General features: G+C 39.5%; 1 protein-coding gene across 1 annotated transcript; it reads right to left on the reverse strand.

Annotated features, from left to right (window-relative positions):
- Positions 1 to 22: 22 nt before the first annotated feature.
- On the reverse strand, positions 23 to 27,035 carry LOC132095955 (one cut domain family member 2-like). The gene is made up of 2 exons (XM_059501047.1): positions 25,893 to 27,035; positions 23 to 936 (listed from the first exon to the last, which is right to left on the reverse strand). The coding sequence occupies exons 1-2, from the start codon at positions 26,914 to 26,916 to the stop codon at positions 647 to 649; spliced, it is 1,314 nt and encodes a 437-aa protein (XP_059357030.1). The 5' UTR covers positions 26,917 to 27,035; the 3' UTR covers positions 23 to 646.
- Positions 27,036 to 27,820: the final 785 nt, after the last annotated feature.

Here is a 27,820-nt window from a genome sequence, read left to right on the forward strand (position 1 = left end):
ATATTCTAATTGTAATTTGACCTGCAGCAGATGAAGTGTGTGTTTCTGGGGTCTTCCAGGAGGTGGCGCCATTGCTCTGTGCAGATGAAGCCCTCTGTAAGACCCCTACGGTAAAATGATTCTTTAGGGGCCAATACAGAGGACTGATTGATTCTTTGCATCCCTTTATCATTGTGCTGGAGCAAGAACAAGGCGCCACGCTGGCAGTGAAAGTACAGACTGAGACGGCGAGACACGTGATTTGAGAAGCTACCGTGATACATGTTTAAACATCCTGATGTGTCAAGGACAGGTCAAAGGTCAAGGAGTCGAGAACTAAGGGTCGTGTGCTAAAATACGTATTGCCTTCTTTTCCTTCTATCTGCTGCTCTATGAGAGAGAGAATTATTCTGCTCGACCAATCCAGAGACTGAGATGAGAGATGTCTTAGCTCAAATATCAAGCACAGGTGGGGGAATGACTGAAGTATCCACGAGGAGAAAGACACACAGGACTAATGAATTAAAATAACTAATGCAAATGATTCATCCACATCCGCCGTGCACCGAAGAGGTTTGTGAGGTTTGATGTGCGCCGTAGATCATCATCAGCTGCTGCTGCTGCTCAGATGTTGCATCTGGACCAGGTTTCTCCGCATCCGAGACGCTCAAGCCTTGGAGAAAGTGGTCCCCGAGGGGCCGGGCCCGGGACTGACCGCGTGCTCGTCCTGCCAGCGGTCCACGCATCTGCGGCGTGCGTTCATGAAGAAGTTGCTGACGGTGGAGAGCTCCAGGCCCAGCTGCTGCGAGATGGTGATCTGCATCTCTTTGCTGGGCCGCTTGTTCTCCTTGAAGATGGCGATGAGCGTTCGCCGCTGAAGGTCGGTGAAGACCAGGCGCTGCTTCTTGGGCACCATGTTTCTGTCTTTGTGCTGCTCCTGTTCCTTTCTTTTGCAGGCTGCCAGAAGGAGAAACAGAGAAAGAGACGAGTGAAAATACAAGAATTCAACGTCCAGAAAATCATGCATCCAGTAGAAAACTGATGAAGGAAACCATTAGTCATTCAATAGAGTGTGATTTCTGTCTGCTAGTTTTCAGAATTGATTGCAAACTTGGTTAACAAAAAATGGGTTTAAAGCACTATATGCATATAGGTAGTCAGAAATACTATTTAAAAATATCTTACCCCGTGATAGTGTGATTAGATTTCAATTTATATTTAATCAATTTTTATCCAGCTAACAAAAATATGTTGTGTTATTTTTTTTTTCTCTCGGAATGTTCTCGAAACATTCAAATCATCCAGTTTTTAAAATGTAAACAAAATAAAAGCTTCTAGGTTATGCGAACATTGCATTTTATGATTTTATATAGGAAAGTTGCTTTTGAATGTTACCTGAACATTTTGAAACATGTAATTGGTCAAATCTGATATAATATGATAGTGATAAAATATTTTTGAAGACAAACGTTCCATGAGTGATGTACAGTATAAATAATGTTTTTGTGCTGACGTTTTGAGAATGTTGTTAAAGTCAAGATAACTTTTTAAACAAACATTCCGTTCATGTTTTATGTTTTAAACATTCCGTTAATGTTTTTTCTTGGATATTTGAGTGTTAATGGAACGTTCCATTTTATCGTTTTGCAAACATTATCAAAATGTTACTTTTGAATGTTTTTGGAACATTCTGAAACAAGTAGTAGACTTAACAAAAAATGTCAGACAAGCATCAAAAGTAAAAAAAAATAAAAAGTTGTATGAACGATGTATATATGATCATTTTATGCTGACGTTTTGAGAACTTTATTACAGACCAGAGAACTTTGAATAAATGTTCTTTTGAATATTACTGGAAGAACATGTGATCATAACATTAAAGGGAATGTATTTTAGAAGATGTAAAACAAGTCTCTGTTGTCCCCAGAGTGTATAAGCGAAGTTTTATTTAACTTGTTAAATTTGCCACTTTTAGGGAATGACCCAAAACGCACCGTTTTGGTGTTTGTCCCTTTAAATGCAAATGAGCTGGTGCTCCAGCCCCCTTTTTAGAAATGGGCGGAGCTTCCAAAAGTCAAGCTCCTGGATAAAAATAAATATTCCTCTATTAGTAGAAGCCTGTAATCTTTACAGGAAATATATTCAGTTTCAAAGTCAGACATCTGATCGATATATTTAAAAAATATATATAATTTTTATTTATCCGAACATTTTATGTCTCTGAGCTTATAAACCGCAGAAGAATATAACTGCCACATTAAATGATATAATGCACAGGAAATAATTTCTGCTACTTACAGAATAGTCATTTGTAATGATTGTAATTCCTGAAGTAGTATATTGCATGCATACTGTCCCCAGATATGCCTAAATGTGCAATACACAACCAATAATAACACAAATCAGACAGTGAAGCATTACTGCATTAAATCTATGTTACACTTTAAAAAATAAAGGTTGCAAAGGGGTTTTCATAGAAAAACTATTTAGTGCTATTTATTACAATCCTTCTCTACTCCCTGCTCTCAACGATGGCATAAACGAACAGTGGTATGATCGAGGCATTCAAACATCCTTCCCACTAAATTTTTCTTTAAATACCTACAAATTAGACATTATTACATCCAGACCCAGCAAGACGGTCGTTAATCTACACTTCCTCTCTCACCTCTTGAGGCTATTCTGTCTGAGAAAAATTTCTTAAGGGTCTCATTGCAATCAGATAATTCTGTTTTTATTTGTTAACTTAAAAGAAAAAAAAAAACTAAAACATGTTGGTTCTCCAAAGAACCTTTCAGTGAACAGTTCTAAAAGTCAATGGTTCCTCAAGGAACTATTGATGCCAATAAATGTTTATTTTTAAGAGTGTGCATTTTGCAGGTCTGTGCATTTAATATGCTTTTGACATATATTTGACCAATATTTGTAGTAGTGAAGCACAAACCAATACATTCAGTGACTGTGTGTGTGTGTGTGTGTGTGTGTGTGTGTGTGTGTGTGTGTTTAGTGTGTATCCTGTGGGACTCATGTTTGAGGACCCTCAGGCAAAATCCACTCTGCCTCTGTGAGCCGTTTGCAGTCATCCAGAGGATTTATATTCATGTGTTCGTGCTCACAGCTGACTCTATAAAACACTGCCAAAGCCCAAGCACTTTACACTTTTAGCATCAAGCACCACAGAGAGCAGGGCAATCTGTCCGCGCAACAAAATCCATGATGTCAGCGTTTCACAGTCCTGCATGTTATCATTCATTAAAACTAACCTAATCGTCTGCTAATGCACAGAGCATCCCTCTCTTGTTCTTACTGTATAATTCTGTGATTCCTTATTTTGCATGTGTCTGTATTTCTCTCTCTCACACACACACACACACACACACACACACACACTCTTGCGGTGTGAGGGTTCCCCCGGTGAGATTGTGCTGAGGAGGCTGATGCCAGGCCAAGCGCTGTATGTCTAATTACAGAGAGCCATGAGCCAATCGATCTACCCTACACAGTCAAATCTGTTTACTGCTGCCTTCTAAAGCTGCAGCTCACTCATCCATCATATTCATATACCACCCCACACACACACACACACACACACACACACACTACTATACCTTACACATACACACACACACACACACACATGCAGAATCACTCAATCAGAATACTGACTCTACAGCAGTTCATGCATCTATCTATCTATCTATCTATCTATCTATCTATCTATCTATCTATCCATCCATCCACCAATCATTTTATGGTTCTATATATGTATCTATAGACTAGCATAACTAATACACTATATTATTTAAATTATTTTAGTGGTGTATATGCATCACTTAAACTTTATTGAGAGACGTTTAGGAAGATTCTGAATAATTTAGGTTAGGGTTTGTTCGGTATTTTGATTCATAAGAACATCGTGGCTGTCTTTGCTGGACAGATGTGAAGACAAACAAAATCATACATGGAGAATGATGGAGAATAAGATACAGCGCAGGATTTGATGAGGACTCTCCTCTTCTCTGACCAATATGTACAGCTCTTTTGTGCGATTGTCTGCTGTTTCTGTATCGAGCATCATCTCGGCTCTTCCCCACCAGCCTCCTCCCGGTGTCACGCGCTCCGTGGGGGATCAATACGGATCGATCGCCCGGGAAGGGGCCCTGATTACTGGACCACGTGCGCAAGAGAAAACAGAGGAAAATCGATCATTGCAGCTTTTAGGGCAACAGCAGACCGCAGACAGAAAGAAGAAAGACGCACATTAGACCCACTTTAACATTCAACCAGCAGATACGTCCAAAACACCGAGCAGCCCATACAGTCCTACCTTGCTTTATTTATTTATACATTCATGATAATGGCCTAACATTTGATTATCTGGTTGCACTCAAATGTTGGTCTTAAAGATAAAAAATAGGCTATTATTTTGAACCTGAATGTTTCCAGAATCACCATTCAGGAGACATACCGCAGGAAAAAGAAGCTAATATGATCGTACTAAAATTGATATTATTCACTCAATATTTAGCCACATGTTCATTTAGCAAATGCATATAAAACAGGCTACAAGAAGCATTAAAAAAAGCACCTGCAAGAATAATAAAAATGCCAGAGCAAGTGCATGTGCAAAACACTACGGAAATGAGGATGCAATTAAATATGCATTCATTCGGTCGCTTGCATTCAATTTAACGTCGCGTCGCCACGTGCGTGTGTAGAGACGCACGAGGCAATAAAGTTTCATGGCATTGGCGTGTCTTGAGGCGCCATTTTGAATAGTAGTACAGTTGGGATTTCTTGCAGAAAATGTGAAGGAGTTTCCCTAATGCAAAAATGTCATTTGGCTTCAGATGTCTTTGGATGTTGCATAACCATGCGGTTCACTTACAGTGCCTCTATGAAAAACAGAAGACTGCAACGGGCGAGTAGACACAGCTTTGTGTAAAGACAATGCATGTAGCCTAGCTAAAACACTGAAAATGCACAACACTATAATTTCACGCACAGTTTATTCAGATCTCAAGCGTGGAGCATTGGTGAATGAACGCAATGCAATGCAAGACTGTGGGAAAATAGGCTAATAATTACCAAAAACACCATAAAATGCTGATCTATATGCCTCGGACAGAGAAAGGCTTACTGTAGCGGAGTATTTTTATTAGTATATCTGTTAAGATGAAAATAAAAAGCTGAAACCGATTGGCAATTGTTTTATTTTATTTTAGACACCAGATATCGATGCATTTCATCTCAGCAAACGAACCAAATGCGTTATTAAAGCGAATCTGGTTGCATAGCTAAATAATATCTGTAAATGCAAAAGAATGACCTCTAGCTTCTCCAGGTCCAAATGAGTTACATAAACCCTTTTAGACAGTATATAAACCCTTTTATTGTCGCTTATTATGAGAACCGCATCCAGTTGTTCATTTTAACCCTTTTTCTAACAAGTTAATAGTCCAGGAATCGATTGACCTTTGCTTTTAAACCTTCCCATGAAGCATGTATTTAATATATAGCCTGTGTCTCACAGCAGCGCGTGACAGGTTTGATAACTCGTCATCTCCAGCTCAATGCTACAGTGTGCAGCCCTTAATACAACCATAATTTGCTGAATTTTTGGTTTTTAACAGTTTTACTTTTATTCCATTTTAATGCTGGTTGCAATAAATCAACTACTCAATTGCGTCAGAATTAAGAGCTATTTTTAAATAATTTCATACACTAAAATATATGCACATTGAAGATTGATAATGACATCAAGTCTAGGCTACATAAACCCGCACTGATAAGAATATTATCCATGTTGACTCACGTGAAGGAAGGCGCATAATCACAGAAAAGACATTCAACTCGGAATGTGTGTGTGATGTTTGCAGATGACATTTTAATGGGCAGAGTCTGTTTAGTTTTGTAATCCAATAAGCGCTGATATTGATATCTTATCACTCAGATGGATGAGTATACTGCTGCAGTTTGTCTTTTATTTATATTTGCTATGCTCTTCTGAGTTCATATGGCAGTTTTTTTTAAGAATATGAGGGTTGCCTAAATCCGTATTCATTAATTCATCTAATCTATTCATCACAATCTCGTATTCTTTAAACTAAAAAATGACAACATTCTTTTTCTAAACAAACTTTCTAGTGAGCGAGTGTGGATGTATATGTGTATATATATATGTGTGTGTGTGTGTGTGTGTGTGTGTGTGTGTGTGTGTGTGTGTGTGTGTGTGTGTGAACTTTGGTGAATTTAGCTCAGTCGTTTAAAATGTGTAAAATTGTGGAGATGCTTCTTGTGACTAAAAAGGTGGTTTGCTTCTGTAATGAAACTGAGGTTGGATTATAACTGTTACAGAAAATGATCCATTGTACATTTTAATGTGTAGGCAGTTTTAAACTGCTACTAAAGCAATGGTGCCAGATAAGGATTAGATTTACTTTATTAAAATAAACTTTACTCATATATTTAGACGATATAGCGTCATATTTCATTTTCGACATGATTGAAAAAGAGGCTGGAGTAGACATAGTGCGTTCAATGGTTTTGTTTAACAACCTCCGAATGTTCATCTGCTCCAATGTGTTTCAGAAAAACACAAAACAGTTTTGAAAATGACGTGATCTCAGACCTCAATGTGTGCAATGATTGTGTCCTTCACAGCCTCGTTTTCATCCGTGTTAAATTAAAAATGACATCTATAGGTCTCATGAAAATCCGTATCAATAGCATATATATATATATATATATACACAATTATTTTTGTTTTTGGTCTTTGGCGTGCATATGATATTTATACACAGAAACCATTTTACATGCAATGGTTAGGTTTAGGGGTTTGGAGTAGGTGCTTAATTGCTAATATTCTACATATTGGCAATTATGCACCTACCTCAAACCCCTAAACCTAACCATTGCATGTAAAATGGTTTCTGTGTATAAATAGTACGCAAAATAATAATAATAACAATAAAACATTTGTGCAAAATAAATAATTTTGTACCGTTTTCCGTAAAATCAATTAAATGAACATGACAGTTATTGTAGGCTACATATGTGAGCATGCCGTCTGCTGAGGTGGGTGTGGTCTGTTTGCGTGTGGGCGTGGCGGGGAGAGCGGGGGGCGGGGTCGATAACTAACCGCACCAGGCCGCTCACAGCTCGGCTCGGGATCGATGGCTTGAGCGGCGCGGTTCTGTTTTTGGGAGCGGTGAAACGAACCCTCTCCCGCGCGGGCCGGGCTACTGCTGGCGAGAAACATCATGTCAATCAAAGCCCAGTCAACACAGACCAGATCAACAATACACACCCAGTACATGCTGCTGCCAGTTATTTAATCAATGCGGATCATTTCTACTGCTTAAAATATCACTGCAACAGGGTTTTCTTTTTCTTGGCCAAAGTCTTGGCAATGTTGATTTTTAAAAATCATAATACGGAACCAAGTTTCCTCAAGTGAATTGTTCACAGGCTTAAATTCTGAGTTCAACAATATCTTAGGCTATTTGATTTGGTAATAAAATAAATTCAATATTAAAATTCTGTAGAATACCTTGATAAATTATATATAGCCTATATTTTCTATTTTAAGAGTTCAGTATGAGTGAAGGTAAAATGAAGCTGTGCTGATTTTGAGAGGATGTCAATGCTCATCATCGATGCACTGAGAGTTTGACAACAATAAGGTTAAAGCGGATAATTTAATTCGATTTTTATTTAAGTGTGTGTTTGACATCATGTCGTGCGCACGCGCCACATAAATCTGTTCTTCGTGTTTTTCTGCCAGCAGCGCAAATTAAAATACTTATTTTCCCCGACTTTTCGTTGTGAAAATAAGATTAATAATTAATTTCCATGCACGTTTTAATACGATCTGCACTCACATAAAAACGTTTATTAATTAATTGTGTGTTTGTTATAAAAAGTCCATCCATATCAGCACGTGCGATGAGTAAATAATAATGAAATTAAATGAGCGTATCAGATAAAGAAAAAAAAAATTTGACAAGCGGTTTTCTGTGAAATGAAGAAAAAGCGGGTCATCTGACGCCCGGGAGGCTTATTTCAGGAATTAATATTATGTTTAAAAATGGATTATTACTGTAATATTTGTCAACAAGTTAATAAAATAATGATACAAAACAACAAAATATTATTACGTGAATTATAAAGCATTGATTTTTTTTTATGCAGGCTGCCTCATAGTCCCAAACACTTTCTTTGGTCTTTCTTTCTCAATGCCAGCTATTATTTAAAAATTAGGCTAATTATAAATAATCAACCAATCCACTACTTTAGCCTATCTTTTTTTAAATAACTTGTAGAAAAGTACTTCCCAAATTATTGCTTCTCACATCTGATTAATAAATGCATTACTAGGGCATTGCATTATATCATGTGATTGTACAATTTCTAAATGATCTGAATTTATACCTCCAGATGGCTCGATTTATAATCAACTTTATTTAATGAGTTGATTATAGATTTCTTAATAGTCTTAATAGAGGTTCATATTTTCTTAAAAGTTTAAATAAGAAAAGGTAAAGACGCTGATTATTTTTTGTATTTTAGCATTAATGTGTGCTGAAAGAATGTAAAAGTATGTGCAATGCTTCAGTGTTATCACATTAATATCAAAATACATTATGTCCATTAAATTAAAACAAATCTCACACAGATTAGAAGGCCCTTCATAACCATTCTGATTATAATTAGATCAGATAATATGAACTATATCAGCGAGCGAGTTTGTGTCTAATATAAGCAAGGTTTTCTCTTTGTCCAGGTCAGGACGAGTTCGTCTTTGTCTTGTGGCTTTCCTAACTGGTCTCCAAAATCAATTTCTCAGTGGACAAACATCTGACAGACCAGATCCATCCCCAGCAGCTCCATTAAACGCCATTCATAGACAGTTTGATTGATCTGAAAGCCAAGAAGTCATTGCAAGAGCAAACCATCATTTGAAGGTCTTTGTTTTATGTTTGTGTGTTATTCTCAAGTGTGTTTTTGTTGCTAAACATTTCACACACACACACGTCTAAAGGATTTCATACCATAGCCAGCATAGATGTGTCCTATTAAAACTTTTTTCATATATATAATTATTGTATTCGAAGATGTGAATTTAAAGCTGAAATGTTTTGTTAGCATCAGGTATTTTGATGTCTGAAGAGTCAAACACTGTTGCATTCAGAACATTGATCTGTTTGGTTGAGCTCCTGTCAATCACTCTCTGGGGGCGGGACTATCTGATTGTCCAGCCAATGGCAGAGTGGAGTGCTTGTGAAGCATGTTTTCTGCACTGAAATGAATCTTGATAAATGTGTTCATGATGTGTGCATGAGAGCAGGTGACATGTGGAGTATATTCCAGGATGTTTGCAATCATTTGCTTTTTAATAAAAAAGCAGTATGTGGAACAGAATGCATTATGAAATGATAAATGTATGCTACATAGTAGTGCTCTACTTATTTAACATATATGAAGTGAAGTGAAGTGAAGTGAAGTGACATTCGGCCAAGTATGGTGACCCATACTCAGAATTTGTGCTCTGCATTTAACCCATCCGAAGTGCACACACACACACTGTGAACACACACCCGGAGCAGTGGGCAGCCATTTTTTATGCTGCGGCGCCCGGGGAGCAGTTGGGGGTTTGGTGCCTTGCTCAAGGGCACCTCAGTCGTGGTATTGAGGGTGGTGAGAGAACTGTACATGCACTCCCCCCACCCACAATTCCTGCCGGCCCGGGACTCGAACCCACAACCCTTCGATTGGGAGTCCGATTCTCTAACCACCAGGCCACGACTTCCCCTGTCGTAATATAATAATTACAATAATAATAATACATGCATACTTAAGATATACAGCAGTGATAGTATTCTGAACACCGCTCTGTTATGTTAGTGTCCTCCACAGGATAATTTGCTGTGCATCAATTTGCAGTAGTCTTACTATTTTTACTATATATATATATATATATATATATTAGTATGAAAACTAGAATGCAAATGTTACAACAGCACATTAAACATAATACTGTATCCCAAAATGCAATGTGCATGTGAAATTGACTTTCTTTTTCCAGTTTGATGAGTAAACTGGAAGTAGTAGGCCTATGTATTGCGCATGTAAATATAACATGAACGATACAGTCAAATTTACTAAATGAAATAAGTTAATTTTGCTCTAATATTACTTAAAGTAAATTGAACTTCATAGAAATTAAGAATTACAAATAATAAAATAAAATAATAGCATAACCTATTAAAATGCGAAGTGCTAAGTAATTAATACAATAAGATAATAATAATAAATAAATATTAAAATAAATACAAAAAATATGTATAATGTTATAATGTGAATTAAAATGAGACTTAAAAAATTATAAAAAATGTATACATTTATAAAACAAATATTACGATATATATTTTACATGCTGAAATGTGCAATGTGCATAATAAAACGCTTATACTGTACTGCAGAAGAAGTATACTATTATGAACTCAGCTCTATTGTGTAAATATGTTCTTCATTTCCCACAGACTGTTATGTGCATATTTGTGCATGTTGTGCATGTATTTTTGTGTGTGTTTGTGCATGTGTTTGTTGTGTGTGTGTTTGTTGTGTGTGTGTTTGTTGTGCGTATGTTTTTATGCATGTGTTTGTGCATGCTTTTGTGTATTTGTGCATGTGTTTGTGCATGTGTTTGTTGTGTGTATGTTTTTGTGTGTGTTTGTTGTGCGTATGTTTTTATGCATGTGTTTGTGCATGTGTTTGTGCATGTGTTTGTGTCTGCTGTGCGTGTGTCTGTGCATGTGTTTGTGTGTGTTTGTTTCGTGTTGGTGCATGTGTTTGTGTGTGTTTCTGCATTTGTTTCTGCATGTGTGTTTCAGAGACAGATCTGTTAATGGGAAAGCTGGTGGTGTTGCAGGGAAGGGGTCTGCGCGACCGTGTGTGTGTGTGTGTGTGTGTGTGTGTGTGTTGCACGGCTGGTTGCTGCTGCTGGCGAGAGCCCCAGAGATGTAAGAGCGAGCAGGGGAAAGGAAATCAATACAGTTTCAGCGCAAGTCAGATAAGCCTTAACAATTTGTAGTGCAGACACACTCTGTAACCCAACCTCACACACACTGTATTTTCATGCACATTCACACCTACATAAACAATGACACCAAATATCTGAGAGCTCTATAGTGGAAATGCACCTGTTTTGCATTATTCTAATTTCATAAAAAAATTTTTTTAGCACAAATTGAATTTACTAATAAAAATGCATCTTAATATTTGCATGTGTATCTTGTTGCAGCTAACATATCCTAAGGATCTTGTTCTCCAGCGAGATTTGCGATGCTCAAAAGAGCAATTATATGTGAATATGTTTGGGGTGCATTAATTAATAATTTGCTTATATGAGGACATTTTATTTAATTTGATCTAATAAATCTATCCCAAATATATTCACATATCATTTATCAAATTTATTTAATTATATGTGATTTTTTTGTGTGTGTGTGTATTTTTTTTTATCAAATGGTCTTATAGAGACATTTTATTTAATGATATCTGTATATATTTGTGGTGTTTTATTGATCAAATGCTTTTATGAGGGATTTTATTTAATGATATGTGAATATATTTAATGCAATTTGTATTAGTCAAATGCACTTATTTAGTTTTTTTATTGCATCATATGTGAATATATTTGAGTCAGATTTATTGAATCTTATGTGAATATATTAGTGCTGGTTTTATTCATCAGATGCATGCATGCAGGATAAATGCTGTTATTTTGTGTGAACACAAGGCACGTGCATCTCAAACCTTCAGATCCTGCTTTTATTTGCTGACAGACACAAATGATAATCAGAGGAGCATCTCACTCCAGTTTTTCCTTTCTCTTCTCGAACCGTTGTGCTGTTGCTCACCTCAGTGTTAATATCTGTGTATGTATTCATGGCAATGCATGAGTCTGTTACGCAGCTCCACGTCTCCCTCCCTCACGCTTATCAATTATTAAATCCTCGATCGATCATTTCAGCAACTCGCCTCCATCCTGCGCTCCTCACAAAGTCAAAGCTCTCTCAATCAATGGCCGTCTGCTTTCATGTCAGACATCATCTGCTTCATGTTCTGAGATCTCATGCTCCTCTAAAACACGCTAACCATCATTTCCACACTTTTGAGGAGAGTGTGTGTGTGTGTGTGTGTGAGAGCTTCAGTCAGTGTGATGTGAATATAAAAAGCCTACAGAACTATCTGTAAGGTACTGATTATATTCTGATAAAGGGCAGTTTTGAGTATTTTTTTCAGCATTTGTTGCATCATTATCATATTAGAATATATGTGGGGTGTTTTGTTTATTAAGTGCTCTTATAAGGACATTGTATTTCATTTTGTGCAATTAAACCACATAAATCTATTTGAATATATGTGGGGTATTTTATTTAAGTACATTTTATTTAATTATATTTAATGTTTTTTTTGTGATTATTTTTTATTTATTTTAATTGAATCATGTGAATATTTGGATGGTTTAAATGATCAAATACTCTTTTTTTAATTTTTATTAATTATATGAGAATATATTAGCATGGTTTTATTAATAAAATTAAAAATCTATCTACCTATTTTTCCAATTTTTACTTGTTTTTCTCCATGAATAGTCATCGTAAATGATAATAACCAAATATATTATTATGTAAACTGTTGATGATTACGAGGCCAAAAATGATAAAGTATTATGATTTTTGACGCGAATGGAAGTTCACATACTCAAATATCACTGTATTGTAAGGTAAATTTAATAATATTATGTGAAAGGTTGATGATTAAGAGGCTGTCTCCATATGCTTGTTCAATTAAACTTTAATAGTCCATATAATACTAAGAAATTATATTGTGGACTCGAATGGAATAAGTTCGTATTGTAAATATAACTCTGTCGTAAGAAAATTTAATAATGTAATGTAAAATATTGATGTTAGCTGGCCTTTTCAATGCACGTTTACTTAATGAGGAAATACTATTTATAAAATTTTTGTTTTTAAACTGTAAAATGTTTTTATACAATGTTAAACCTATATAAAATTGCAAGTTCATTATTTGTATTGCTGTGATTTGCTTCTTAGTGTGATAATATGTGTGCAACTGATTTTAAAAAACAGCATAATATAAAATCTGACAGTATTGCTATTGTGTATTTAATTAGAACTACAGCCTGAATTGAAAATAGATTAAAAGATGCAGATTTTGCAGCGCTCATGCTGTAGATGTTCTCACATATAATGGATGCACAGTGAGGTTTGTGAAGCTCAGAGATGAAACTCTGAACGTTTAGGTCACAGATATATCAGAGTAATTTGCTGCTTTGAATGTTAAAATCCAATAGTCATAATGGATGAATAAAGGCTCATTTTGTTGTGATGTGTTGCAGAGAAAGAGAGGAAGGACGGAGAGAAGAGGGGGATGGTGGGCTGTTATTGATCTAACATACATGAACAAGAGACATGCACATCTGCTGATATTCACAGTTCAGTCTGGAGATGATTCAGAGCTGGAAAATCAAGCATTTCTCACAATAGCACAGGTTTTTTATTGGCTGGTTACTGTGGTCATGTGTTGCTAGGCAGAATTCACCAACCACTGGTTTGGGATCAGAACTGAATACTAATATTAATGTTTGAACAATACAGGTTTTTCACTGACTGAATCTCAAAATGCCCAAATACTGTTCATTATTTTGCCATACTGTTTACTGTTTCTGCTATATATATATATATATATTAGTATAAGTACTAGTATGCAAATCTTGGCATAGTATACAACAGCATGCTAAATGGAGTACTGTATCCCAGAATGCAATGCGCTTGACTTATTTGTGTTAATATTTTGATTGAGTTATTTTTGTTTTCACTTTAAAGTTTTATTAATTTTATTGTATTCTAATTAGTTTATTTTTAACATGTCTGTATAGGTTTTATAAATTTGTATTTATCGGTTTCAGGGTTATTATAGATAAGAACAACTAAATCTGAAACTAAAATTTAACGAACAAAAAAAATCATTACATGAAGTAAAATAGATTTTAATTGAAGTTGAAAATTTAATATTAAAACAATTTCAGCTTGTTAATAGTTTCACTTCATACATTCACTTTTTACTATTATAACGAAGTCAAATTAAAAATTATTTAAAAGTATGTAGACTACGAATACTGACAGAAACACACAGCAAAAAAAACTATATATATATATATATATATATATATATATATATATATATATATATATATATATATATATATATATATGAAAATGAAAAAAAATAATATTTTTATTTTTGTTATTTTAGTACTTTAAGCTAAAATAAACATTTTGTTTCAAGTAATAATTAAAAAAAATATATGTATTATTTATTTATTTTTTAATGCACTGCAAAGCTTGACTCAACCTTCCTTTTCTAGTTTGATAAACAAACCGGAAGAAATACTGCAAATATAAAATGACCTGCAGATATACACATCACACTGGCTCTTCCTTTTTGATTTTGCTTATTTATAAATGATAACTGAATGCCATTAAATTTAATGTTCAATGTAGAGATGCAATGAGAAAAAAATACCATACCATACTATTATCCTCCTAGTGTACAGTAAGGTGTGTAGTATACTATATTCTGTTCTCATCAGCTTTGGACATTTACGATCTGCTTTAAAAACATCAGACGAGCTGCTTTTGCTTTATAAGTGCCAGTAGAATAATGACGTTAATGTTTATAGCTGTAATGCTCTAATGCTCTGTCACTTTTATGGATTGTTTCTTGTGTTGTAGAAATAAACACTTACAGTAGCATTTGTGATTTAGATGTCGATAGATATAGATGCACTGTTTGTGTATCACTGAAAATATTTTAGGTCCATCTCAGTGCTCTCTGGACTATAATGAAACACATTATTGTATGTAGTTTTATCTTCTGTGCTTTCTTTAGAAATCGTTTACTAATGCTGTATTCGATTTATCTGTGTACAAAACCTTAATTAAATCATAAGTGAACACTTTCTATCATAATGCATTATAAATGTATTCATAATGACTTAAATTACACATAAAAATTAAGACCTTTAAGATACATGTGTAGTGCATTCTTTAATGCCCATTTTTTTTATATTATTCATGCATTAAAATGTAAAAAAAAAAAAAAAAATGTATCTTTAAAATGTAATGTTTTGATCAATGCATTACTTTTATTTAAGATGCATTGTTTATTACAATGCATTACTGTTTCTTTGTAATTATGTGTGAAATTGACTTGCTTTCTTTCAGTTTTCTCTCAGTGTGCTTTTAAAGTTCTAAATAATTAAGTATTGCAATGCATTATGAGTTAGGAAAATATTAAGTGTGCATTATACAACATTATGACTATCAGTAACTGAACGGGACTAATAGATCGGTAGGGGTGTTGATGCTAATCCACCACGGGACTCCGGTAAGAAGTGTGACAGGAGACAGAGCACTGTTCAACTCTTTATCTGAAGTATTTTAGGGTTCACAGCAGATGGCACAACATGACTCCAATCAGACTGGATATTGTACAAATTATGGCCACAAAGTGTTAAATGTGGTCTTTATTAACACCTGATGAAAATGGCGGAGCAATCAGCTATTGAAAATGAAAGTGAAACCGGAATAGCGGAACTCACATAAACTAGCGGCACACATTCATAATAATAGTCCTTCCACTATAAACACACATAGGGAATTTAGAACAGCCGCCCCCAGATTAGCAGAGCTAATATGTCTAATGATAAATTCCCTAGTCATTGGAGTCCGCTTCACCTCCGTCCGGAAGTGCCGGAAGTCTGACAAGTTTGGCCACAGGTCGTAGGTATATGCGATCATGGACCTGTACTTGAGCTGACCTAACGTGTCCATCAGCACTGGGTATCAGTTTGACAACCCGACCAATTGGCCATTGGGCTCTGGGAAGCTGCGGATTGATTATCATGACCACCGTGTTCTCAGCTAGATCTTGAGTTACCCGCTGCCATTTCTGGCGAGTCTGGAGACCCGGTAGGTAGTGTCGTGTAAAGTAAGACCAGAAATGATCAATGATAGTCTGGGAATGACGCCAACGACGCTTGGACAAGGGCTCAGGGGTGTAGACCACCTGGGGAAGCGAGGCGTCTCGCCGCCCCATGAGAAGCATATTTGGAGTAATTGGATCCAAGTCTGCCACGTCGGATAAAACGTATCCCAAGGGTTTGCTGTTCAGGATACCCTCTACTTCAATCAGTACAGTCTGAAGGACATCTTCAGGCACAGACTGACTCCCAATGACTACTCGTAGTGCAGACTTTACAGATCGGATCTCCCTTTCCCATGCACCTCCGAAGTGGGGTGCGGCGGGAGGATTCATCCTAAAAGTTTTCTGATAGCTAGCCAGCTGCTCCTGCAGTCTGGGCTCCATCTCCTTGAAAGCTTCTCTTAGTTCGGTCTCGGCTCCCCGGAAGTTAGTTCCCTGATCTGATATGATCTCAGATGGGGTTCCTCTACGTGCTATGAAGCGCCTTAATGCCAGTAAGAATGCATCAGTGTCGATGCTGCTAAGCAGGTCAAGGTGAATGCATCTGGTTGTCAGGCACTTGAAGATGATGCCCCATCGCTTCTCCATCCGACGGCCAATCTTAACCATGAATGGCCCAAAGCAGTCGACTCCAGTAGAGAAGAAGGGGGGTTGGTACAATCGTAGGCGAGCTGAGGGTAAGTCAGCCATAATAGGTAGAGTCAGTTTAGCTCTCCACTTCTGACACTCTACGCACTCTCTCTGGTGTCGTTTGATGGCTTGCCTGCCCCTTAGGATCCAGAAATGGCGATGTAGCTCTGCGAAGACCCTATCAGGTCCTGGATGGAGTAGACGCTCATCAAAGTCCTTAACGATGAGTTTTGTCACCTGATGATGGGGATCTAGAACCACTGGGTGTATCTCGGTTTTGCTGAAGCCATCCAATCGCCGTAGCCTACCTCCCACACGAATTAGACAGAACTCAGGGTCGAACTCGGGTGCAAGCGTGTTCAGACGGCTGGCTGTGGGCACCTGGTTCCCTGATTTTAAAGCCTTGAATTCCTCTGGGAAGGATTCCTCCTGACATTGACTCAAGTTGAGAGCTTCTGCACGTCTATATTCTAAGGATGCTTTACTAGTATCTTGGGCGGCCGCCCCATGGAGGGACCGGTAGGTCGCGTCGACTAAGGCACTCCAAGAAGTATACTGAGATGCATCAAGCATGTCTGGATTTCGATCGTTCGTGACTAATCCACAGAATACGGCTTTCCTTGTTTCTGAGGTATCCTCTCTGACCTCTACAAGGGGCTTGACTGGCCAATGGTCTGGTGGTTCACGGAGGAATCTTGGGCCTCGACTCCACATGTCAGAGTTCGCCAGCTCCTTGAGCATCCTCCCTCTGGTAAAATCATCCGCCGGGTTATTCGAGGAGTCAACGTATCGCCAAGAGTGGAGCTCAGTCAACTCTTGTATTTCTGCCACCCTTGTCCCGACGAACACCTTGTATCTACAGGACTCAGACTGGATCCAGGTGAGCACTGTAGTCGAGTCAGTCCATAATGTCACTGTCTCTATGGCAATGGTTAGCTCCGGTTTGAGAAACTGTGCAAGCTGAGCGCTAGTCAATGCTGCACACAGCTCGAGACGTGGCATCGACAGTTGACGCTTGGGGGCTACCTTAGAGCGAGCCATGACAAAGGTGGTGTGGATCTTACCGTACTGCTCTGCACGGAGATAAGCCACCGACCCATAAGCAACCTCAGATGCGTCGCCAAACACATGAAGGCTTAATTTTGATTTCTCCACATCAAAGTCGGCAGGAAGATAGCACCTTGGAAGCTTGAGCTTACAGAGATCAGGCAGCTCCTTCTCCCATACGTTCCACTTCTCCAACAGGTCTGCAGGAAGATTCGGATCATCCCAATCCCTCGGTTTGGTCCAGAGTCTCTCAACGAGAACCTTGGCTCGGGTGGTGAAAGGAATGGAGAATCCTAGAGGGTCATATTGCGTTGCCAAGACCTTATAAATATACCTCATGGTCGGATGATCCTCTGCTAGTGTACGATGCCTGTAACCCAGGCTGTCTTCTAGGCAGTGCCACATCAAGCCAAGAGCCGGTTCCAATGGGTCTGAATGATTTTGCCTTAACCACAATTCAATGCTCTCTGAACGAGCCTTAGATGGGAGGTGCTGGACAACAGAAGGGATATTAGTGGCCCACTGTCTGATTTCAAAGCCCCCAGAGGCTAAGAGAGGCCTCATCTTGGCTTCCTTGGCAGTGGGAAGGCTCTGTAGGCAGTTGTCCACGTAGAAGCTCTGCTCTATGGACTGCAACACTTCCTCATTCCCGAACTGCTGGCAGCGAACGTACATCTGCAGCGCGAAGGTGGCGCAGCAGGGGCTGCAGGTCTTCCCAAAAGGTAAGACTTGCCATTCATAGATGTCCGGCGGGTCCTTTCTGCGCATGTTCCTCCAAATAAACCTCAGAAGGGGTCTATCCTCTGGCAGGAGTCTCACTTGGTGGAACATACCACGTATATCCCCACTGATGGCGACTGCGTACTGCCGGAACCGCAGAAGTACTCCTAGCAGTGAGGCACCAAGGGTAGGACCTGGAAGCAACTGCTGGTTAAGAGACATACCTTGGTAGGCAAAGGAACAATTGAAGACCAACCTGTATTTGCAGTTATGCTGCACAAGGTGGTGTGGTATGAACCACGACTCCTCGTCTACCTGCTGGCCTTCCGATGGTACCCTGACAACATACCCTGAGTCAAGGAGCTTCTGTATTTCAGCTTCGTACACCTTAGCCCTCTCAGGGTCTCTACTCAGGTGTTTCTCAGTGTTCCTGAGGCTGGACAAAACGGATTCCATAGTCCCCTTCAGCGGTGGAGCGTTTGGCGCACGAAGTAGTGGAGTAGCGTAGCGCCAGATTCCATCAACTTCTACTCGTCGCGTCCTGGTCTCCAACATGTCGGCAGCTATCTGATCCTGTTTAGACCGAGTTATCACTTTTTCGCTGCGAGATGGAAGGACATCGAGCTGCCAGAGCCGTTCAACATGCTGATAGACAGGATCTCGCAGTGGTGTAAGAGAAGTGAACAAACACTGAGATGAAGGTATCTGATGTGGGAGCAATCCATCTGGTCCCTGGAGGACCCAACCGAGCTGCGTGCGTACAGCAACTGGTCCGCCCGCTGGTCCCAATCTGTTGGGCTCCTTTGGGGTAATCAATGTAGGATAATCAGACCCAATTAAAATTAAGGGTTGGACCCTAGCGAAAGACGGAATGGGGATCCCTCTGAGATGGTGATAACATCGCTGGAGCCTCTTGATGGGGTAGGTTTGCTCGGTAAGTGTGATGAGAGGCGCGGTGAAGATACCTGTAAGGCTGTGCTTCTCCTCTGGCCTTGACTGTGGGGAAAGCAGCAAGTCAATTGACTGCCCCTTCAATTCTGTGATGTCATGTCGGATGGTGCGAAGGGCCATAACCTCCTCTCTTCCTTCAATACCAAGCTGCTGGACTGCTGCAGGAAGGATGATACTCCGCTGAGCCCCATCATCCAAGATAGCGTAAGTTGAAATAGACCTCTTGCCTCTCCACAGAAGCACTGGAACTACTTTCAAGTACACACACCCTGTCAAACTAGGAGAAGTAAGATATGCACGCTCATGAGAGGTTGTCAGCAGCACACTGTTAGGACCATCCTGGGCAATGGAATGCAGCACTCCGAGATGTATATTACCACAGTCCCTGCAGGGCTTCTTCAAAGTACATTCCTCCCATTTATGACTTGTGCGCCCACATTTCCAGCATCTTTTCCCATCCTTTATCCACTTCAGAATCTGATCAGGTGAGCACTTAGTGATTTTGCTACACTGTGACAGGTAATGATCCTGACTCTTACAGAACAGACACAAACGCTTCAGTGTCCTGGCCGATGACTGAGAATTAGCAGCATTGGTATGGACAGACTGCCCTGTGCTAGCTTCCATGGGCTGTTCACATCCATGATAGACTGCAGTGGATCGAGTCTGGGGCTTGGGTACAGACTGGCGGTCCTTACATAAGACCTGTACTCTCTCTGTCTGGTAGCGCTGCACCATCTTGGTAGATAAACGCTGTGCTTCCGCCTTGACCTTCAACCAGTCAGCAAGGTCATGAAGGTTATATGGATTGAGGCTGTCAGTGTGCAATCGGCCTCGCAATTGTAAATGCTCTATAAAGCTGTCTCGGTAGTGTTTGGGCAACTTACTGAGTAATCTATCGACATGCCCTGTACAAGAGAGCTCTCGTCCCTGTGGCCCCTCGAGTGACATCAGCATACCAACTAGCAAGTCAACATTGAGTGCAAAACTCTGAAATGCCTTTGCATCCCCAACTCTAATATCAGGTGAGTTCAGCAGAGCTGCGATCTCGCTCTGTGCCAGTTGATGAGGCTGGCCATACTGTCGTTGCAATGCTATCATAGCTGCCTTATAGGGCGCAGGATGATGCCGGCATGCTTGTGCAATCAACCTAGCTTCCTCAAGAACCAACTGCTCCATCAGTACCCTGTATTTATAGTGCTCTGTAAGCTCGGTGTGAGGATTGAGAAGATTATCCAAGGCCATCTTCAGGTCTGTGAACTCCCTCTCACTATCGTTCACAAGCTTAGGCAAGGCTGGAATGGGAACTGGTTGTAGCTGGGGTGTAACTGGCAGAGGCTGGTAAACCGGAAAAGGAGGTGGTGGCTGGCGAACCACTGAAGGGGGATACCCAGGCTGCACAGGAGTGTGGACGGGAGGCTGAGCAGGGTGATACCCAACGGTTTGTGGAGGAGGGCGATACGGGTCAGAGACAGCAAACGACTGCCGTGTGGCTTGGCTCGGCATGTGAGCCTGTAACTGATATACAGGGGGCACTAAAGGCCTATACGTTGTAGTGGTCAAAGGCAGCTTCACTGAGGTAACAGTATGTGGCAGTGATGAGGTAAGCTGACATGTAGAATCTGCTGTGCTGAACAGAGCCCCCTGCTGTGGCATTACATGTGGTGCAGATAAGGGGGGAGCACCACGGTATGTCGAAGTAGTACCATATGCAGCAGGAAGGGTGCCTTGTGTTACGTGCCACAAAACTGACTGCTGAGAAATATCAATGTGGGCTGTCTGAGCTTGAAATGACTGGCCTAAATGCGGAAGCGGGACAGATGAGACTGCAGTAGCCTTCGGTCTGACTACAGGTGGTGAAATAGTTTGGGCTTGTACATCTACCTGGAACGTGGGTGATGCAGCACCACTGCTGAATGAATCACACTCGGATGGGCTGTGATACCCTGGAGGAGCTACTGAAGAGCTAAGATAACTGACAGATCTCTCAACATCCAACTGATGACTCATAGCGGAAACTTCTCCATACTGCACCAGCGATAGATCACCCATGGGCAACTGCTCCACAGTCGAGACTGGCTCGGCCTGTCCACTGAGGTCGAACTGCGCTGCTGGAGAATCCATCCTTGGTAGGTGGTATGAACTTTCGTGAAGAACAGGGTCTGGTATGAGAGACTTCGGCAAGGCTACATCATAAGCTTGCAGACGTGTGGAAAGCTGACGTGCTCTCGCCTGTGTGCGAACACCGTGTGTCGTATCAGGGGAATGAAGCAGGCTCTGTTGCTCCATATCACCGAAGTGAATATAGCATCCGGCTCGAAGGACCAAAATGAACGGGACTAATAGATCGGTAGGGGTGTTGATGCTAATCCACCACGGGACTCCGGTAAGAAGTGTGACAGGAGACAGAGCACTGTTCAACTCTTTATCTGAAGTATTTTAGGGTTCACAGCAGATGGCACAACATGACTCCAATCAGACTGGATATTGTACAAATTATGGCCACAAAGTGTTAAATGTGGTCTTTATTAACACCTGATGAAAATGGCGGAGCAATCAGCTATTGAAAATGAAAGTGAAACCGGAATAGCGGAACTCACATAAACTAGCAGCACACATTCATAATAATAGTCCTTCCACTATAAACACACATAGGGAATTTAGAACAGTAACACTTTACAGTAAGGTTTCATTTGTTTACATTGATTCATGCATTAACTAACAATGAGCAATGTATGTGTTTCTGCTGTGGATTTGACTGGAGTGTAGCTTTGGTCTCCTGCTGTGTCTCTGATTCAGTCTCTTTAAGCACAGAGCGTAACACTGTCCTCACGTTCCTCGTGTGTTATTAAACCGCTGAATGACCCTCTCGGTGTCTGTGTGAAAGCCCTATTAGAGGCTCATTCTCAAGATGCATTTACCAGAGCCTCCAGAGCATCAATATCTCTGCGCTTGTAAAGTGTTTGCAGAACATAAAATACTTAAATAGACCTCGGCTGTTTATGGTTTTGTTTCTAAGGAAGACCATTCATTTTTAGTCTCTAATATTCTCAATTTTATTTTTTTATGGAGCTGAATCACTTAAAAGGTTTATTGGCAGAAAATACTTCAAACTTCAAAATTTCGTGTTTAGTTACTATTTGTGAAATATGCTAGCGATTTCTGATTAAAAATGATTTCTAGACCAAATTTATGGTTTGAGGGTATTCTGTACAAAGCATAAAACATTTTCATATTTATTAAGGATATTTGTGCATTACATATTAGTCCAGTTAAATGTTAAAGCTGTTGACATCATGTTTTGGTTTCATATTCATATCAAAATAAACAATTTTTTTTTAAGTTGTAATTAAAACTTATTGTTAAAGTATTTACAGTTTTTAAGTATAATACTATTTTACATTTCACATTTAATGTGTTTTTTGCCATTTGTACAGTAATTGTTTGTGAAATTTATAGTAATTTCAAGGGGAAATTATTTCTGCACCAATTTTTTTTCACTAAATATTCTTTTTTTATTCACAAATATATCCAAGTTTTTTTTTAAAGGATTTCTGTGCATTAAATGTTAATCCAGTTTCTACTTGTTTCATCTAGAATCATTAAACAGATTCAGAGTGAGTCACTAGTTTTCATCCAGGTATAAAATAAATGAGAAATATTTGAGTTCATATTGAGATCTCTGACTTTTGATTGCAGACATCATTGCACTCTCTTCTAAAACAAAATTATTGTTAATTTAACGGTAAAAGTTCATTGATTAATGGTAAACTGTGATAGATCTAATGGGACATTACATGTAATTTTACAGCAAAATATACTTTTGGAAGTGAAAAACACTTATCATCTTATAATTTACAGTGAAAACCCATAAATTGACATTCCCAGAATCCTCTCTTCACATTTGATGGTTTTCACTGAAATAATTATCTGTAATGTAGGGTTTTATGTTGTGAAATGAATGTTTATTGCATTATTATATTGTTTTGTGTTTGTGTGTATGACATTGTGCACCTGTTTATTTTTTAGCTTGTGGAAAAAAAGTTGATGAACTTTGATTGGTTGTGACTTTCTCTTAGAAGAGATGAGTAACATGCCTCTGATGCAGATCTTATTTCTGTTGGTCAGAATAACCTCAGAGAGAGAGAGAGAGAGAGAGAGAGGATGTCTTAGTTGTGCTGAGCAGCAATTAATCACTGTAGCCAAGTGATCCATTAGACATTCAAATGCACACAGATTGGACATGTGTCCAGCGCAGGTCACTAATGCTGCCCTCTCTAACCACACACGTCTCATGAGTCTCAGTCCACACAACCCCCAAAAACTGAACTGAGAATACCTATTGATTAGGACACTAATAAATTTGGAATATCAATATGATGAATAGATGCAATGGAGTATTTCACAGCTCTAATGCTACCACACTTTTGCTTTTATTAGGCTCTTTACTTTTTTTTTTTTTTTTAGCATTGCAAGAGTGTCTTGTAATATGTGTGTTTACATGCTTTTTCATGCCATTTAATTAAATTTGTGTGCACACTGCCATGTTTTGTTTAATTGAATCTAAGTAACCAGTTTACTTTCATGCATTTTTATGATGATCTTGCAGAATCATGCACCTGTCGAAATATATCTACTGTCAAATAGCCTTAAAATCTAAATAAATAAAATATTTAATATACATATATATTTATAAGATTTCTAATTTATATTTTTTATTAAAACCTATTTTTATATTATAAAGCATAAAATAGGTTAAAGTAGGCATAAATATTGTGTATAACAGGTTCAAATGTAGTTAATATATAGATTTATAAAATAACAGGTTACAGCAATTACAGTAATTTCCAGGTAGATCTAGACTTAAAAAGGTAACCTAAAATTAATAACATTTATATTAACTGGTTTTATTCAGCACAAAAATATTATTTAACCGACCTATGTTTATTAATTTAGACCAATGCAACTATTCTTGTGTGTTAAATCAGGTAGCTTTTTAAAGTAATAATTGCAGGTTAGCCCTAAGAAAACTACACATTGTATACAATGTCTGGAACGTTTTAATCAACGTGTCTTTCTAATCAGTGGGATGATTTGCCTACACATTGAGTGCGTAAGATCCGAAGTCCCCATCAGACGCATGCAAATGCAGACGCGTCACGCGTGCGTGGAAACGGACGCGTAAACAGCGCGTTAAAACAAAGCGCGCGCAGCCGCCTCTCAGGCCCGGGTCGAGATCGATCGGTGTTTCATTTCAAAAGCACGCTGGGAAACTGCGCTATCGATCAGCTGGTGGTCTTTCTGAGCCCCGGTGAGAGTCGAGGGGCATCAAATGGACCCCGAGGACGAAGGCCACTCAGAAAAACACACAAATGTGAGCATTTGCGAGAAATCCCGCGAGCGGCGATCTCCATCTGTCGTCGCTGCATCCCTTTATCAGCCTCTGACAGCAAATCATTCTGTAATGTTTGATGCTCATCCAGTCCAGAACACTCTTGAAATCCAAGGCGTCTCTCTAAAAAGAAAAATGGCTCTTAAGCGCACCAGACGAGGGCTCTTTGTCTTGTGTTAAAATCAGAGGCCTTTTTACTGTTAAATGGCATTTGTAGGTTCCTTTTCGAAAGTGTAATGAACCTAATCCAACACACACACACACTGAATGGTTATCAATTGAACTAAAATAAAATTCGAAAACAGATTAAGGGAGCCTCTAAAATGGCATGTACAATAATTCTAGTTCGTGCTTTATCTAGATAATGTATCTTTTTGTTATGCACTGTTAGAAATAACGGGTCTTTAACCTCATTGAAATGTAGTTCTTTTAAGAAGTTCACTGAAAGGATCCTAATGAACCAAAAATGGTTCTCATCGATGCGAAAACCTCATCTTTGAAGCCTTTGTTTTTTTTAGAATGAAAAGGTTCTTTACATTAAAAAAGTTATTTACATTGTAAGAAACCACTCTTTTAAGAACTCTACTCTGAAATGTTTCAAAAAGTCTAAAACTAAAGTAGGCATAAATATATTGTAAAAAAAAGGGTTAAAATATAGTTTATATATAGATTTATAAGACTGGATGAAGTATATATAACACAAGTTACACTAATTACAGTAATATCCAGTTAGATCTAGACTTAAAATGAGCCTAAAAATGGTAACATTTATATTAACTGGTTTTATTCAAGTCAAAACTGTTATTTAAACGACCTTTTTACATTAATTTAAACCAGTAAAACTATTTTTATGTTTTAATTTGGATAGAAATTGATTTAAGGTATGCAGGTTAGCACAATTTTACAGTGCAGTTTAATGCGAGGTTTCGAGGTGTAAACAACGCGTTTCTTAATCAATTTGCATACAGAATGAATGCGTAAAATCCTATGTCCCCATCAGACGCATGCTTTTTTTTAAGAGTGTAAAATGTGTAGGCCTATTTTTTGACTGTTTTTACAGATTAAAGGCCGTGTGAAGGTGATGATGTCTTACCTGCAAGCCGTAACGCGGACATCCTCTGAAACTCTGGTTCCTGTAACCATTTCCACATGCGTCTGAAAGTCTCGCGGCCGGACTTGAGTTTACTCCAGGGCTTCGGGTTGCGCAGCAGATCCGACAGAGTTCCCTGGGACCGACACAAGATCCTCTGCGCGAAGATAGCTTGAGGTATGCTGTATCGCTTGAGCTCGGCCGTGATCCTCTGCGCTACCTCTTTGGTGTTGATCTCGTCCACCTGCCCCGAGCCTCCGCTGTGCGCGCTCCCGCCGCCGCCGTGCCGCTCTCTGTCCGCCAGCATGGATCCGTTCCCCTGCGAGTGCAGGTGGCTGTGTGGGTGCATCCCGTTGAGATTAGAGATCATGCCGTGCCCGTGTCCGCCTAAACTCCGCGCGAGATGCTCCTCGCTCCGGGAAAGCATCGCCGCGTGGGACTCGAAGCCGCTTGGAGAGAGCATCTTGTCGTTGGGGAGGTGCGCGCCGGGCCCGTAGGCAGACAGCGCTTGTTGGGAGTTGTGCAGAGGACCGAGGCCGTTGGAGAGCGGGGTTAACGGCTGGCCCATGCCCGACATCTCTTTGGGATAGTGGCTGTATAAGTTGCCCATGGACGCCAGGCCGCGGTCGTCGCGCATGAGAGTGAAACTCCCGCTGACGTTCCCGGTGGCGAGGCGCTGGTGCGCGGCGTGGTGGTGATGCGAGTGCGGATGCGCGTGGTGGAACTTATCTGAGACTGTAGAGATCGGTGGCAGGTGCTGAAGCGGCGTGAGGGTGGTGTAAGTATTGGACAAACTCATGCCCGACTCGCACATGGTCATAGCGGGATGCAGGTGGCCCGACAGCGCGGGGTCGCTCCGGTACTCACCGGCTCCCTCCAGGATCGAAGCCATGCTGGACACCATCGCCGAGCGCCCGTGGGTAACCAAGCCCCGGTGGGACGCCGACGAGGGTCTGCCGTGCGAGGAATTCATCATGTCCCCCGCGTGCGACGCAACGCCGTGCATGTTCTCCATCGTGAGTTCCATCGTGAGAGCTGCGCCAAAGGACCGTGTTTTCCCCAAAACGATTTCAAAACCAGTCCATCGATCTCAAAGCTGGTCTGTCCAACATGACGCGCCGAAGCTTTTGTCCTGGTTAAATCGCGTCCAGCTCGCTCGCAGCACAACAGCGCTTCTACCGAGAGGCGGGACTCGAGCCTGTCTTTGAACTAGAGAGAGCTTGTGTGTGTGTGTGTGTGTGTGCGCGTGAGAGAGAGAGAGAGAGAGAGAGAGAGAGAGAGAGAGACGTGCGCTGTCCGCGGTGCTGAAGTCTTGCCTGTTCTGTGATTGTATGAGTGGTTTCGCTTTCTCTCTATAGAAAGAAAACAACTAAATGAAAACAAATATATGCCACATTTATAGCATATTGAATTATTATTATTTAGGATATACTTAGCCTATGAATACTATTATATATGCTTAAAAAATGTAATATTGTATGATAACATTTCGGGTTAATAATTTATATATTTCTATGCGTGTGTGTGTGTGTGTGTGTGACCCCGGACCACAAAACCAGCCATAAGGGTGTTTTTTTTTTAGATTTATACATCATCTGAAAGTTGAATAAATAACAGGACAATATTTTGCCGAGGTACAACTATTTACAAATCTGGAATCTGAGGGTGCAAAATAATAAAGAAATTCGCTTTTAAAGTTGTCCAAATGCAATTTACAAATCAGTTTTAAAGTTTCAATACAGTAACAGTACATTAGATTTAATACCCTAATGATTTTTGGCATAAAAGAAAAATGTATAATTTTGACCCATACTATGTATTGTTGGCTATTGCTACAAATATACCTGTGATGTATATGACTGCTTTTGTGCTGCATAATTCAATTCACGTTTATTTGTTACTCCTCTCGTGATCCAAATCATTGCAAAGCA

This window comes from Carassius carassius, chromosome 20 (assembly GCF_963082965.1).
Source record: "Carassius carassius chromosome 20, fCarCar2.1, whole genome shotgun sequence".
Taxonomy (NCBI): Eukaryota; Metazoa; Chordata; class Actinopteri; order Cypriniformes; family Cyprinidae; genus Carassius; species Carassius carassius.